The sequence below is a fragment of the Mustela erminea genome, chromosome 2, assembly GCF_009829155.1.
Source record: "Mustela erminea isolate mMusErm1 chromosome 2, mMusErm1.Pri, whole genome shotgun sequence".
Lineage (NCBI taxonomy): Eukaryota > Metazoa > Chordata > Mammalia > Carnivora > Mustelidae > Mustela > Mustela erminea.
Genome location: NC_045615.1, coordinates 33,180,186 through 33,196,791, shown reverse-complemented (window position 1 = coordinate 33,196,791; position 16,606 = coordinate 33,180,186). Strand labels below are relative to the sequence as shown.

The 16,606-nt window shown below is 39.6% G+C and overlaps 1 protein-coding gene across 4 annotated transcripts in view; it reads right to left on the bottom strand.

Annotated features, from left to right (window-relative positions):
- Nucleotides 1-926: 926 nt before the first annotated feature.
- Nucleotides 927-16,606, bottom strand: part of MARCHF1 (membrane associated ring-CH-type finger 1) — a 323,855-nt gene continuing 308,175 nt past the window's right edge. For all 4 annotated transcript variants that reach the window (XM_032332614.1, XM_032332613.1, XM_032332615.1 and 1 more), the window contains one exon: nt 927-5,234. In XM_032332614.1, the coding sequence (XP_032188505.1) occupies nt 4,936-5,234 (299 nt within the window). In that variant the 3' untranslated portion in view covers nt 927-4,935. The remainder of the gene's footprint in view (nt 5,235-16,606) is intronic.

Sequence of the window (16,606 nt, the reverse complement as noted above, 5' to 3'; positions counted from 1 at the left end):
TCACACTTCAAATAAAATTCACGTTCCCTACTGTGGCAAAGAAACCTGAAATGATTTGATTCCTGACTGCTTCTCCAACCTCAGCTGGTTTCCACTTGCCCGTGTACTGCACTTGAGATCACAGACCTTTGTCCATTCCTAGAATTGCCAAGCTGGTTTCTACGGTGGAACAGCTCTGCTGACACCTAATGACCTTGTTTTTTATCTCCTTTGGCCAAGTGTGATTCAGGCCAACCTGAGCTTTAGAATGAGTGCCCTGTGATCTCTCTGGAACTCAAGGGTATGGGGCATGCAGGAGCTTCCATGGGCCACTTCATGTTTGTCTCCCTATCTTTCAAGGAGGATGTGAGACAGTTTGTCATTGCCTCTGGATTTTGATGAATTATGAGACTTTCCACTGTGAGTCCCTTTAGGGAGTGGCTGCAGGCCACAGAGTTGCTTAGCTGCAATAGAGAATCAGCAGCTCAGCACCAGGGTGCCCCACTCCTTATGTCACATTATTGTATCTTTTATCTATCCTGCCTTCTTTTTGTGTCTTCCCTTGGGACAAGACTTATGGCAATTTGCCTTTCCTTTGCTCTCTCTGTAAGTAATAAACTGTCAGACTCTAGCAAGGGCTTGCTGTTTCTTCAGTAGCTGAACCTTGCCACTTGCCATTAAAGACTTTGGTGGTTACTGTTGACTCTGCCTGCCTTGTCCTTTCCCTGAGTTAAAGTATTCCCTTCTTAATGCATCTCTTTATTCCTTTCTATATCAGGGTTGGTCAGCCTATGTTGGCTTTAATGTAATAGTAATATGTTCACACCCTGCTTAAAAACACAGACTATTATAAAATCTTAAGAACCCAAGTTTTTTTGAATGTTGCACATACATATCTGCAGAAATGCTGGTAAATTAGGCAAAGAGTATAGAAACCACAACAAAAGTTTAGGTCACTTGTTTAATATACAAAGTCTTTCACAGATAATTATTTTCCTTAATTTGTCTTAGTACACATTATTCACAAAACAGTAAATTGTTAATGCAAGAGAATTAGGTAAAACCAAAAAAGTACAAATGCTCAATCTCAAAAATTGCACACAGTTAAAATAATTTTTCCTTGTTTGTTTTAATGCAATTTCCAATTTCAAAATGGGCTTTCTTCAGATTTGGAGGAAACACTGCAGCCCAAAATAACAGTACTTCCTTTGAGCTGTATTGATATGTAAAATAGCACCTTTGGGCTGACTTAAGGAAAGAAAAAAGGTTTTTCATCTTTCTTAATTAAAGTCCTATACAATTATTACATAACAACTACAATAATGATAATAAGTGTAAAGAGCTCTACTTTGTTCCAAAATATTGATTGCCAAGGTAGGGAAAGGTAAACTGTCAGGAATCTTTCCCACCACACCCCCTTGACAATGAGAGTATCTTAATGATGTCATTGCTCTAATGAGCTAATTTTCCAGCCAAACCGATGTTTTAGGGGTACCTAAGGACTTTTTGCAAAACAAGATAAATGCAGCTGTCTGGGACAGTAATCACGTAATAGCAGTTCAGAGTGAGATTTAATCCTGGGGCATTTTGAGAGACTCCTTCAGTATATACCTATCTTCAGTTTCTCCATTGCTGTATCCCATGTAGATTGGATCATTTTTGCTTTGATTTTTTTTTTAATTTTTCATTTTTGTTTTGCTTGTATTAAGCTTAATTGCCTTTTGGACTTTATTAAAAAAATACTGGGATTTCACTTCTTTTCAATTCGATCTTTGATACAATGAAAGTGAGAGTTCTTTTAAAAATTAACAGCATAAATGTCTGTGGTTTATGGTATTGATATTATCAGATGCATGACTATAAAAAGCCAGGGTTTTTAACAGAATTGCGTTGTTCATTCTTTGATTTCAGTCCTTTGATTCACTTCCATTTTACTTCTTACGTGAGCAGGTAAACATGCTTCAAAAAAAAATTGTCCTTCTAGAGTGTAGTTTTTGAAGGGTATGTCCAGTCCACAAAGTATTGTCACAAAGCCAAATCCTTTCATTGAAAGGGCAGTTGCCACACAGAATAGAAAAGGAAATGAATATTGAGTTTTAAATGCACATCGTTATTCCCGATCGTTTGAACCATAAACAACTATTGCAGGAAAACTTGTTAAAAGATTTAAATTCAGGAGTTCAGGGTTTATAAAGTTCAGAAGAATAGCAGAATAAAAAGCTAACTTAACCTCTTAGAGAGCTATGTTATTTTCTCATTACAAGAAGGTCAAAGCCTGTACATGTTAATATTGAGAATTTAGGTATGGTATTAAAATACCATATCATATTTTAGGGTTAAGACAGTAATGCTTATCTTTACTTTTCATTCTAGAAATGTTTTCTTAATGTTACTAGCCGTTAATAAACAAGCCTTCTTTAGCCAATCATCTTCCACTGAGAAATGAGCTATGCACTTACCTATCTTGCTTATTTAGGTCTTAGAATTTACACAGCATTTTTGGTGGTAATTAAGGTCAATAATCCTTTTCCTTCCAGAGCAAACAAAAGAGAAATCAAGATTTCATTGCTTGCTGGTGACAGATTACCCCTCCTTCCCTCTCCCCACCAGAATATTGTAAACAACACACTTCTGTTGTTAAGCTCTGGGAAACATGGATTAGTAAAAAAAAAGCTTAGGAAAATAAACAAAAATCCTATCAAGGTTAATCTATTGGGTAAGGTGCCATGGTTAAATCACTCAAAGTTTAGTTATTCATGAGTATTTATCTTAAACTTTTGAAATGGAAATTTAAGAAGTTAATACAAAGTTTAGTTTGTTTAAGGTTCAAAGATATTTTATTATTACAAGAGGTCCTTATTTGTGCAGAAATTATTATGGTTCTCCTTAGTTACTTCAGCTTTGTTTTCCATGTGCGTTTAGTCCATACCCTCCACAACAAGTTTTAAGAAAGATGAGTTTTAAACCTTTTGTTTCCTGACTGGCCAAAACCCTTAATGTTTTTCTCATGTACACACGTAAAATCACACACACACACACACACACACACACACACACACACACACACACAAAGTTGACATTGTTTACCTTTTCTTTATTTCTAGGAATTGGGACTATTTGGACTCAGTGTCAGCCACTACTAATATTCATATCTTTCTCCTCATTAAAAGGTTATTTTCTTCTCCTTTTTTCTATGATAATCCGTGAGGAACAAGCACACTGATAATTACAAAGTGCATCAATGTGATACCCGGGTTTGTGCAATGCGATACCCATGCTTTGGTTCTTATGGCCATCGTGACTGCCTTTTCACAATAATAAATACAACAGCTAACAAAAATAAGTCACCTTTTTAAATGTGAGACATCTTTCTTTGACGGGTCACAAACTCTATAATCATTAATCTAGCTCACTACAATATCATTCACGCTTCAGTTTTACATGAATATGCAAAGAACACAATAATCAACTGAACTGCCAAACCTAAACAACTCAGTTTATTACTTACCACAGAATCTGTTGAATATCTTTACTTCCCAGCTGAGCAAGGGAAATACTGTCAGCTTTTTAAAATAGTCCAAATGCTTAGTCAAAACTACTCATCTATCAAATTGATACCACATGTGGATTTAAAAAAAAAACCCTCCACATTCGACTTAACAAAAATATTTTTTGCTTCCTTATCTTATGTGCTTCATAGTAGCAAACAAGTTAATTTCAGAACTTTGCCACAGGTAGATCATTATATCTTTCTATACTTTCATTTTTTCACCCTCTAGAGAAATGGTAAGTTCAGCTCTCTAACCAACCAGGTTATTTCATTTGATACATTTAGTGCTTTTAATTAATTTAGTGCTTTTAAAACTATAACATTTGTGAGCCTTTGAATAAAAGAATGAATTGAGCTGCTGTTTTGAAATATGCAACTGTTTAATGAAGCAGAGGCTGTGCTTCTAATTTTAGGGCTGTGCTAAACAATATGATTAATTCAAATTAAGATATACCATAAAGATAAAATTCATACTGGATTTTGAATTGTGGTTTATGAAAAAGGATGTGAAATATCTTAATTTTTAATATTCATGACATTGAAATAATTTGATATAAAGTGTTAAGTGAAATATAAAAATTAATTTCACTTACTTATTTTTACTTTTTCTAATGGTGCTACTGGATCATTTTAAATGTATGCATGTGGCCTGCATTTGTGGGCTCACATTTCATTTCTGTTGGACAACACTGTTTTATGGGGACCAGATAAAATGCAGGACCTGATAGTTGATTTCAGCTTCTGTGGGTATTTAACAGCACTAATTACACCCCAAAACTGCAAATCTTCTGTTCATGATTTGAACGTAATTCTAAGTATTAATACCTTCAAATGTGTATTGCATCTATTTTAAAAACATGCATCTGTTAAAACAACTGGACTCCACTATAGCCATAAAAATCTGTTAGCTGTCAAAGTATGAATATCAAAATATGCATCCTCCAAGTTTGCTTCAGATATGACTTAAGGACAATGCAGACAAATTCAAGCTTAAAACCAAGTATGTTTCTTATTTCCAGATGAGATAGTTAACATTACGAGGCCTTAGAAGAAATACACATTGCAATTCAAGTCTGTATTCTTAAACTTGATCCTGCTCCTATGAAGATGTGGGTCCATTTAGGCTTTCGTCACTGCCTAAGAGCATTCCTTGCTCCATTGGTTCTTAATTGTCTTAGAAATCACTCTCTAACAAACTTCACATTTCCGTATCACACTTTGGACTGCTTCATGGGATCCTGGTCATTTGGTGGTCTTTTGGTCCCCTTTTTGAGCCAAGTAAGGAAAAATGAGTCAGTTGGAGAAAGAAGATAAAGAGAGTGAATACTTCAGGATCACTTCTGTCATGTGTAGTGGCTAAGGGCTAGAAAGATATTCTTCAGTGAAGAAACTCCCCACTGGTCCTGTCACACTGGTATAACCTCCGGGGGGCTGCCCTCTGCAGATGGCAGTGAATTGGTACCTGTTTGTGATACAGGCACTACCACGGCATCCTTGATGTCCGTGTTTACGTTACATGAGAAGTTCTTCTCCTGCTTTTTGGCAGTGTCTGGGCAATTTTGCACAAAGATCACTCGGTTGTAAGCCTTCAGCCTGCGCCATAACTGAACGTAGACTTTACACTGTACATACATGAAGACAAGACCTCCCGTGAAGCCGATAGCCACCACAACGAGTTTTGTCCAAAATGGCCATTCAAGGACACCTTTGAAGTAAAAAAGAGAGAATGTTATCACCAAGTCATTATCAATGAGTTTGGTAATTTTTTTCTATGACTCCTTCAAAAGACCATGCCTGCCTGCTAACTTTTGTGGATAAGGGATGTATTGTTAACAGGCAGTAAAAATTATAACCCAACTTGCTTAATTGCTTTAAACTCTTAAACATACTCTTAAAATTGTACATGAAAAAAGAAAGGGAAAAATTCTACATGAAGAAACTCTGTACCTATTACTATAATGAACTTTTTTTTTTTTTTTTTTGGTAGCATCAAGTACCTACCATGGTTATCAGATGATATTGGACTGTTGATACTTATTTTGACATTTATTCCTTAGAGCTAAATCTTTAAGGAAAGAGAGTGAACATACTAAGTGAAAGAATGAGTTTAAAATCTTTTTAAGAAGGTAAAGTAATAGGCACTTCTGTAGGATTGTACATACAGATGCCCCTCCCCACCCTCATTCCCTTTAAAATTAAAAGGAAAAAAAAAAAATGAAAGAAAGAAGCTGCCACATCTCGCCAGAGAGAGAAGGAATTAATAAAGACAAGCATAAAATGTAGTACTTTAGTCATTTTTGTTTCATAAGTCTTTTTGTCACTAAGAACCACCACTTTTTCAGATATCAATTTTTTTTTTTAATTTGTACCATCATAACTAGAAATTGGCTCTCACAATTTTTAAAACTTGCACAGGAGTTTCTTAACTCTAACAATATTTAGGCCACACATGCTAGGAATGTTAAATACACGATTGTCAAGAGTCCATCTCTTGCCAACACCAAGATGGTGTGGAGGATGGCTGTCTCCATTCCTGTGAAAGGCTCGGTTCAGTATGTTGGAACGGGAAGTGTTGGTTAGAAATCCCAATTTTTCAAAGTCTTATGATTCTACTTTGGGTTTTATTTACTTTTCCTTACAACAATGAATAGAGTTCTAGGAAATGTCCCACCTATATTTTTTAACAGCTGTATTTGCTTTAAGCTTCTGTAAGAAAAGAGATACTAGGGCTTGTTTAGCTCCTTCGTCAGCTCCACTTATGCAAGAACAATCATCTGACATACAGATTCAGGGTAGACTCGCAATTCCCAAGGGTCGTGGTTGTCAGATCACTGGTTTTTCCTCAGGGGACATGTGGTAATGTCTGGAGATATTGGTTATTGTTACACCTTGTGTTGGGCTAGGGTGTTACCGACTTCTAGTAAATAGATGCCAGAGATGCTATGTAAACATCCTGCGGTGTGTAGGACAGCACTCCCCAACAAAGAATTACCCAGTCCAAAATGTCAATAGTGCTGAGGTTGAGAATTCTTGGGGAAGATAATCACTTAAGCTTCTTTATTAGGAAATTTTCAGGGAGGATTCAATATGCAAATTAGTTATCTTAGAGTTCTCCAAATTTAGAAGGATTTTTGTTCTTGGCTACTCTCTTGATCAGTAGTTTCTATGTATTTGGAATTTATTAACCACAGGCAAGCTGGAGGAAACATGTACTTTATCTCCCATTTGGGGGGGAGATGTATCCATGCATTACGTCTAACTTTCCCCTCTGTCTGCTAAATCACACTACTGGCTGTTCTCAGTAAGTGCCTGGAGGTTTTCCATTTCTGTGGCTTTGTCCATGATATTTCTTCCCTGTGGTTTTGCTTCCTTGTTTCTGCAGGTCTACAAAACCCAGCTCAGCAACATTTTCCAGCTGGAAATAAATTTTAGCACTTTTCCAGTTTCAAGTTATTTCTTCTACCTATGGCATGAGTTAACTTTCTAATCAGTTATTTTTGCTTTGCTACCCCATAATCTTGAGAAGCACAGAATTTATGTCCAGTTGGTCTTTGTTTTCCACAGTGCCTTGCTCAGTAGCTATTTCAAGGCTGAAAGAAAGCTTTTGAAGTTCCAAGTTGGATTGCTTTGCCTCAGTCTTTTCAATATAACTGGAGGTGCCAGCCTTTCTTCACTTGTCCACAAAGCTATGTTTCATGGGTGTTATGATCTGAAGACTCGGCTCTTGCCTTACCCTCTCCTTCCTGAAATCATGACGAGAATCCAGAATATAACTGAGAATCTGGGCCAGGAGTAACTAGCCATTTTCTCTGTCATTTCTGGAAGACAGTCTGGTTCTTCAGTCTGATCCTTCCACTTTCTTTCACAACGTTCTCTGAGTCAATTTCTTCTCCCCTAGTCATTCTTCCTTCATATGTTTGGGAAGTCAAAGCCCTCCATATATTCCCATATATATATTCTAAACAAAATTTAGAGTATGGAGTATCTCCCCACCCCACATCCAGAAGCTATTTGGGTGCAAACCCATTTTTCACATGACCATCTTCTCTCAGAGACAGTCTGATCTTTCTCTTTGCCTCTAAGTGGGCAAGATTTTTGTTCTCTATAAAGATATTATTGAGCAGGTATAAGATTTTATCTTGAAAAACTCACTATAAGGATGCCATGAGAATAGATGCTAACACATGGGGCTAAGTGGATTTCTGAGAATTTTTCCATTGGTAAGGAATGTTTACTTCCTTATTATTGAGAATCAGCAAATTGTCTTCATACTCAACCTTGTTGGACTAGTTCTATGCTGTCTTCTGTACAGAAGAAGGAATGTACACAATAAGGAAGGGTGGTAGGAAAGAGAAGGCACAAAATCTTGTTCCTTGTGGATCCTTTGTGTAAAGAAGGAGTTCTTTGTCCTCACTGATACATATTTGAAGTTGGAACCTGACCTTGGAAATGCCAAGAGCACAGAGGTGTTTATACTGGCCCAGGTTGGAAGAGGAATTTGGAAAATCCAACTTGAAGCCATTCTCGCATCTGTTCATTTCTCTGAAACCCAAGGACTGTATGTACTTCTTTCTTTGTGCTTGGGATCTTTCTTCAGGAGTTTCTGTAAGTTTAGGAATTAACTATCTACATCGCTTCCTCCTAAACGTTAATGGGAAACACTGCTTAGAAATTCTTGGGCGGGAATTGAAGGAGCTTAGAGGAGTAGGTTTTCTGCCCACAACCACTTTTCTTCCTTCCTTCTTTCCTTCCAGATTTTATTTATTTGTCGGAGAGAGAGAGAGAGAGAAAGCAGGGGGAGTGGCAGGCAGAGGAAGAGAGAGAAACAGACTCCCCACTGAGCAGGAAGCCCAACACAGGGCTCGATCCCAGGACTCCCAGGACGCTGAGCTGAAGGCAGGCGTTTAACCAACTGAACCACCCAGGCATCCTTGTCCACAACCATTTTCTAAGGAAATGGAAGTCTTCTCTCATCCCTCATAATAGATAAATAGATAAATTTGACTCTATTAAATAGAGTCAAATCTATTTGACTAATAGATCTAATAGATCTATTAGTCAAATAAATAATAGATAAATTCTTTAAATAGAAAGATAGATAGAAATTCTTTAAATAGAAATATATTCTTTAAATAGAAAGATAAATTCTTTAAATAAATTCTTTAAATTCTTTAAATAGAAATTCTACCAGGCCTCCTTTCTCTAATTGGGTGTTATGTGATGCGGTCCTGGAGGGCTGCACTATCTTCCCCAGACAATCAGCATGCTAATAGGTTTTCTGTGAAAGGCTTAAGATGGGTCTGTAGATTTGACCTGTAATATGATAATGAAGACTTCATAAAGTAGAGTTAGATGAATCAAAATGCCACATTATATCTGCCTGAATGTGCACTGCTACCAAAGCCCCCAGAAACCAGCCCTCAGTTGTAGGGAAGTTTATTTAAAGAGCAAGTAAAACTCTGTCAGGCATAAAAAAGCAAATGCAGCTTTCAGCTCATCATAGGCTCTTGGGATTCTGAGTCTGTGCAAGATTCTTCTAGGAAGCCGGAGAGGAAAACTTGGGGATGCCAGATAAAGTAATTATTTCTAGAATTTGAATAAAAAATAAAAATGAATGAAAGAGTGCAATTTGTAAATTGTTTTTTCACATAAAAAAATTCTTTCAGATATTCCTCATTGCATTTTCCATTGGGTGAGGAGACATGGATTGGGACTATTTAAGGGCACTTCCCCCTCAGGAACCTGAGACTATAGCTTATTGATAAACTGTCTTTTATCTCATTTACAATCACTATTACTTCATCTTCATTCCCAGAAGCCCCCTCCTTCCTGACTAAGAAATACCTATATCCCAAATAATTGAAACTTTTACTTAATTGCTTTGCAGACCAAACCCCAACAGGGTATCCCTTATTACAGTTAATGGCTTTTCAAAGACTTTTCCTATGTAAAATCGCCACTCATTCCTGAGGATTATGGTCTTTGTTTGTTTGTTTTAGATAGCCCAACATGGGAGTCAAACTTAACCACAATTCTGAGAGCAAGACCTGAGAGGAGTTCAAGAGTCAGATGCTCAACAGACTGAGCCACCCCAGGGGCCCCAAGGATTATGGGTTTAATGCCTAACAATCAGCCACGTCAGTCTTTACATCTTCATCCTAATTCAGATCATTGTTTTATTTCCTTGAGGTATGGAGAGCCTGTTATCTGGTATTCTCTTTGGTCTCAGTTTGCTCATCGTTGGTAGCTTGTTCAGAAATACTCCCATTTGGCTCTTGCCTCCCTGTAACTGGGTCCTTTGGTTCCCATCCCCCGCTCTCCTTGACTCTGGCTGTGGCCGCACGTGACTTGTTTGGGCCAGTAGGACAATAGCAAATACAACACATCAGACACTTCCCAGTTGTTCCCCTTGTGTGTGTGGTTTCCTCTCTTGCTCCTCTTTTAAACACGAAGAGCCCTGTGAAGAAGGCAGGACCATCAAGTCTTATGTGATGAAAAACACAGCTCAGTTATTTGTATCATCTGGCCAACAGCGTGCCCACTGCGAGACAGGTAGAGGTGGCCCTGCTGATGATACAGCAGCCAGCCCACGTGCCAGCTCTTGGCAGGCACAGAGGTGAACCCTCGGAGAGCAGCCAGGCAGGCCCTGGCCAGGAGAAACATTCAGCCAGTCTGCAGAATTTGGACTGCAATACATGCGTGTGGTTTGAAGTCAGTAAGTTTGGGGATAGTTTGTGATACGGCAGAAGATAACTGATGAGTTAAAAATGAAGGTAGTGGTAGTATTTACCTCAGCAGGCTGTTAGTGTGGATTAAATGAATAGTTCTTGACGTAGACGGTGCTGTGTAAATGCAGGTTATTGTTGCTGAGTGATTTAAATGCTACGTATCTTTGGCTGCTCTGAGTTGTGGATCAAGAGCAAAGCTTTCCCTGGTGCCTACAACTAAGACCTTTCTGACTTGGATGGGCTTCAACCTTTGGATGTCCCCTCTGGACTCCAGGCAATGAAAATCTCCAGAACGAGGGGAGAAGAAAGTCCAGTCAGCTGCCAGACAGGCCGCGGTATTTAGTCTGCACTCCAGTTCCTCACCCTGTGGCGCTGGGCATCCTTCCCAGCTGGTAATTCCCTTCACAGAGAAAAGCTCGGAAATCTCACTGAAAATCAACGAAAAGGTCCTGAAATGTTGAAGTGGAACTGTGTGTATTATTTGTTAGGGAATATTGATGCCACACTTTCAGAGTACAAGAGCAATGGTTTGTAAACTGGGATGGATCTACTTTTGACTCAAACTCATTTCTTGTCTAGCTATATTGTTTCTCATAAAATATATTTCCCAGCTCTCTCCACTGGAGGAACACATGCAGGGTCACCTGTAACATCTTCTTTCTTTCTTTTCTCTTTAAGTCAAATTGGGTAAACCATAAGCTCCCAGGTGGGTGTTTATAGTAAAGCCGCAGATGAGGCAAATTTCTTCCTCATCTTTAAAACAGTGATATCTACTCTCTCCTCCATCTTTTAAATTGAGACTCTCGAGTATTCTGCCTACCTTACGTATAGCACATCATGTAACTGGAGACACCGGGAGTGTGCTGTGTCTAAAAAGACTTAAGCAGCAGAAGAGAACGTGTCTCATTTATCAGCTGCAGGGACAATATATATTTAGAAAATGCATCTCATCGGTAAGTTGGGATATTTTTGGCTGGGTGTTTAGGTTATGCAGAGTTATAAAATGTGTTTGTGTAAGGGTGTGTATGAGTGGTAGGGCTGGATGGGGGGTGGTTTTCTCCTTTTGTCCTGGTTGCTTCTCTTTGGTTGCATAAATTATTTAAAAAAAAAAACTGTTTCACATATTTGTAACATGTTTCTTAGCTTGTTTTAATGGTAATATTCACCATGAGTAAAGATACGAATACACAAATATATACAAATATGAATATATATAACAAAAATAAATATATTTAAATTATGCAAATATATATGTGCAGTGTTTGTATAAACACAGTGTTTCAGTTTATTTGATGCAAGGTCAAGTTCTTGGTGTCTTTGAAAAATGGCTCAGAAAGAACCTTTGAAGGGTATTCAGTCCAACTTAGGTTTACAAATGAGAAATTTGAGTGTCAGATTGGTTATTTCATTCAAGGTAAGTGGTCCGTGACCAAGGAAGAACTAGACCCTGGCCTTCTAACAAGGAGCTCAAGTCAGTGTTTATCATATTTGGCTTAACAGTAACAGCACATATAATTACATATAAAAAGGAATGCTTAACCAGCAGGGCTCGAAGGAACACATTGTATGAATTGCTGGGAAGTGATTTTGAAGACCTCCTCGAAGCAGATGTTAACAGTCAAAGAATATAGCACCAGCCATAGTTGTCATCTGCTGGGGTCAGCCAGAGCTGGCAGCAGTTCTCTGAACCTCTAGCAATACTAAATGCTCCCTGAATAACGAAGCAAGACCCTTGCCCTGGAGATACGCAGAGGCTCACAAGTGAGTCAGTGATATGAAAAAAAAAAAAAAATTGTTATGTCAGTCCCTTGCGTTGTATGCATTTAAATAGTTCTGGGGCAAGGCTAAAATCTGCACCTGCCATAGGATTTCAATTATATGTGGAATCTGAAAAGCAAAACTAAACAAACAAAAGCCAGAAATAGACTGATGAATACAGAGAACAAACGGTGGTTGCCAGAGGGGAGGGGTGGGAGGAAAAAGCAGGAGCAGGTGAGGGGAGGCATCGAGTCCCCCTTACAAGAAGTCACGGGGATGACAAGTGCAGCATGGGGATTACTACAGGCCAGTAATAGCTTTGTGTGGTGACAGAGGGGAACTGCCCTTAACTGTGCGAGCATTTTGAAATCACAGAATTGTCTAATCTCGCTGCTGTACATGCTAAACATATTCTGTCAGCTGTACTGCCATTAAAAACTGATCTGCACCTACAGTCTCTCTACCAGTATAAACGGTTGTGTTTTCCTGGTCTGTGTTTCTGTGCCCCCCCCCCCTAACGCACAAATATTATACTGGAGCATTTTTAGTATGTAAAGATAAGGCAGGGGGAGGATTGCTTTCCCAAATTAGAGCTGGCGATGGGTAATCCAGGGTGTTAAAGTTTTAAATACCGAGACTCTGATTTTTTTCTTTTAAATTTCTTTGTCATTACAGGTGATAGAAAAGTAAAAGAACAGGGTGGTACCTGAGTGGCTCAGTGGGTTAAGCCTCTGCTTTTGGCTCAGTTCATGATCTCAGGGTCCTGGGATCGAGCCCTGCATGGGGCTCTCTGCTCAGCAGGGAGCCTGCTTCCTCCTCTCTCTCTGCCTGCCTCTCTGCCTACTTGTGATCTCTGTCTGTCAAATAAATAAATAAATTCTTTAAAAAAAATTTTTTTAAAAAGTGAAAGAGCTGTCGGGCAGCAGACTTATTTAGTTTAAAAGAACAACCATTTAAAACGCATGAATTTTTTTTCTCTCCACTATTGTTATTACAATACAAAAAATTTTGCTGTTTTATATTCAACCTCAATTTGGGTTAAGGGAGGACAATTTGTTCCTCGTCAAGTGTTTTTGAAGGTTTTCAAGGCAGATTTAAAATATTTTGGCTTTTAAATTAAGCAGTTTTTTCAAATTTTAAAAGTAAATCCAGGCTTAGCCCACACGGTCCCAAAGTGCCAAAGGGAGTTGAACATAATCCCAACTGACAGAGATGCCCACACGACCCATGAAATGTAAGCTTTGGGAAGTCACGTTTTAAATACAACTTGGACATAAGGACAGATGATTCCCTTTGCAGAAGTCACTATAGTTTCCACCGGAAATTACCCGAGTTAGGTGCTGTCCTCCTGACCAGTAGCTCTGGAGGGATAGTCATGGACACTGCTTCCTGATAAATACCTTCCTTCTTAATTCAAAAGCCCTGAAGAGCTTTTGAAGACAAAAGTTATCTCATTTTCACTTGCTGTTAAGAAACTGAAAATAACTTTGAAAAGTATACAGCAGAAAGCAGACCCTTGACTATATATAAAGCCAGCCTTTGCTTATCATTCAACCTCTTCTTTTGGGAAATCTGACTGAGGGCCCTGAGTGACAATTCATTGGGAGACTCTGGTCTGAGATCCTGTATCCTCCCAGGACTGAGAAAGGAAAAAGCCAAAACATTTTGAAGAAAAATCCTAAAAGAAAGATAAAAGGTAGGAAAGTGTGGGTCTGAGGCATTCACACTTCATCATTCCTTCTACAAAGTTGACTAGTACCCTCGGTGCAGTGTTCACCCGATGTGCTGGTGATGAGCAAGACAGACACTGTGGGGCCTGCTCTGAGCTCATTCTATTGGTGTCAGGAGAATTACAATTAAATGAGCAACTACAATGGTGTGTGGTAAGTTCCCTGGTAGGGCAGAGCTTCGTAACATGTCTGAAAAAGAATGACATAAGGGATAATTAAAGCTAAATCTCTGGGGATGAGACTTGACTTTGTAGGGTCTAGAAACTCCCAGTAATTCAAATATGCAGTCAAAAATGGAGTGATTGAGGGTGGGACAGGGTAAGTGTAGGATGCTAGGTGAGCACATGATTCTCAACACTTAGAGGACATCAGAATCACCTCTTCGCTTCTTTTTTTTTTTTTTTTTTTAAAGATTTTATTTATTTGACAGAGAGAGATCACAAGTAGAGAGAGAGAGAAGGAGCAAGCTCCCTGCCCAGCAGAGAGCCTGATGCAGGACTTGATCCCAGGACCCTGAGATCATGACCTGAGCTGAGGGCAGAGGCTTAACCTACTGAGCCACCCAGGCAGCCCACCTCTTCGCTTCTTAAGCACTAATTGCTGGGCTCCATCCTCAGAATTTCTGATCCGTAAGTCTGGGGTGTGGAGAGGCCAAGAATTTCCATTTCTAACAAGTGCCCAGTGATGTGGATGCCGTGGGTCCCAGGGACCACATTTTGAGAACCACTGTGGTAGTACCAATTATTCAGCTAAGAGAGCTGAACCAGGTGTCCCAGAAGGGTGATATTTGAAGTAAACTGCAAATGCTGATGGGGGTTAGGGAGGTGTGTGAGAACACAGAAACACTGTCTGAGTGTGTGGTGGACAGAAGATGGAGGAAAGGTTTCATTCCGAGGGGAATACTGAGCAAGGGTCCAGACATAAATCTGCAGAGCTGATGGAATGTTCACAATAAATGGCTACAACCAGGTCATGGCGGGGTGGGGGTGGGGACAGTACAGTCCCACTGAAGAATTTGGGATGTGTTTTAAGAGTAATGACTAGGTATAGGGTGTAATGAGATGCGTAAATTTTTGTAAATTTGCAGTGAGTACATTAATGAGCTTGGGTTAAAGGTGGACAGAAATGGAGAAAGTCCAGTAAAGAAGCTGTTGCAGTTTTCAAGTAAAAGATAGGAGAGTTTGCAAAAGGATGAGAGCAGTGGGAAAGGAGAGACAGGACAGATTCCAGAGGCCTACGAGGTAGAGTAATAAGATCTGGTGACTGAATGAGGGTGGAAGCAGGGGAGAGGGAGATGAGGAATGAAAACCTGACGGGATTTGGTAACAGGTGTTAGTAATGTCTCCTCACAGGTGTTAGGGTGGTCAGTGGCAGTAGATAATGAGCTTGGACCCACTAAGTTTGGGGTGCTTGGAAAACCCTTATTTATTTAAAAAAAACCAAGATTTTATTTATTTTTTTTGACAGAGAGAGACAGCAAGAGAGGGAACACAAGCAGGGGAAGTGGGAGAGGTAGAACAGGCTTCCCAAAGAGCAGGGAGCCCGATCCCAGAACCCTGGGATCAGGACCTGAGTCAAAGACAGATGCTTAACGACTGAGCCACTGTGTATCGCTTGGAATACCTTTAAATGGAGAGGTTCAGGAGGTAGATGCATGATCTGGATGGAGTGCAGTATGAGCTGGAGATAAATGTGTGGCTTGGTTACCAACATGGAAATGACAACGGAAGGCGTGGGTATCCAAGGGAACTAGAGAATGAGCAGGTAGAATGAGATAAATGGAAGGAAGCTTGGGTTCATGGGTTTCTTGGGTTCTGGAGACTCTGATGGCTGAAGCTGAGATAGTCCTGTTCACTGCAGGATGAATGATCCTACTCTGTCTCAGAGGTAGGATTGAGTAATGTGGGAGAGAGAGGTTCAGAACTGTCTACATATGAAGCATTCATGATTGCTTCTTGTTATGTCTAGGACAGGTGCCTAGGACAGGACACACTGCTGTGTGTATGGCACACTTTCTGTTACTTAGTTTGGGGCTGTACCTGTAACTATAGGGACTTGGGTTAAATAAAAAGGAGAAGGGGGTCCTATCCTCAGGAAACATTAATAGGGATGTAACAGACATTTTTTAATCCAATATCTCAGGAATAATGTAGAATGTAGTTGTAAACGCTCAAGAATTGTAGATGTCAATGTAATATTGAACTGAAAAACAACAAAACCTCCCGCACCTGTTTTTCTAGCTTTTATTCTCATTCAGGAGAGCGAGAACTGCAGGTCCGTCACCCACCTGCCCCCCCTCCCCGCCCACACACACAGTTAAACTACGTAAACCACGTCCCCGCGCATCCGCATCCGACCAGACAGGTCCTCACAGTCCCTTCATCCCACGGGGCTTCTGCAGCGCCCCGGAGAGCGCTTGCCGCTGCTCACTGCTGCCACCATGCGGGCAAGCGTAAGCATGGAACATCCGTCCCTTCCGTTACTGAATCCAGACAAAGAAATGCAGAATAACAACTTTCCCTATTGATATTCTTTTCCCTCTTTCATTCCCTCACTTCCTCTCCCCTTTTTCTTTTCTTTTTTCTTTTTTTTTTTTTTAGGGAGGCACACTTTAGAACACTATAAACTTACAGTATTAGCATCTGAACAATTTCTCTTTTTAAATTCACCAGTGGCCTAATATTGTGGGATTTTTTTTTTTTTCAGGGTGAACGGTGGGGGTGGTTCAGGTAATTTTTCTCACTTTTTTACCAGCTTTGATTTAGGCCACACACAGAAGCGGATAGAGCCTGATGAGAAATGAGCTGAGTACCAAAAGTAAAGATAGACCACCTCTTTTCCCCTCTATTTCAAAGAACCTA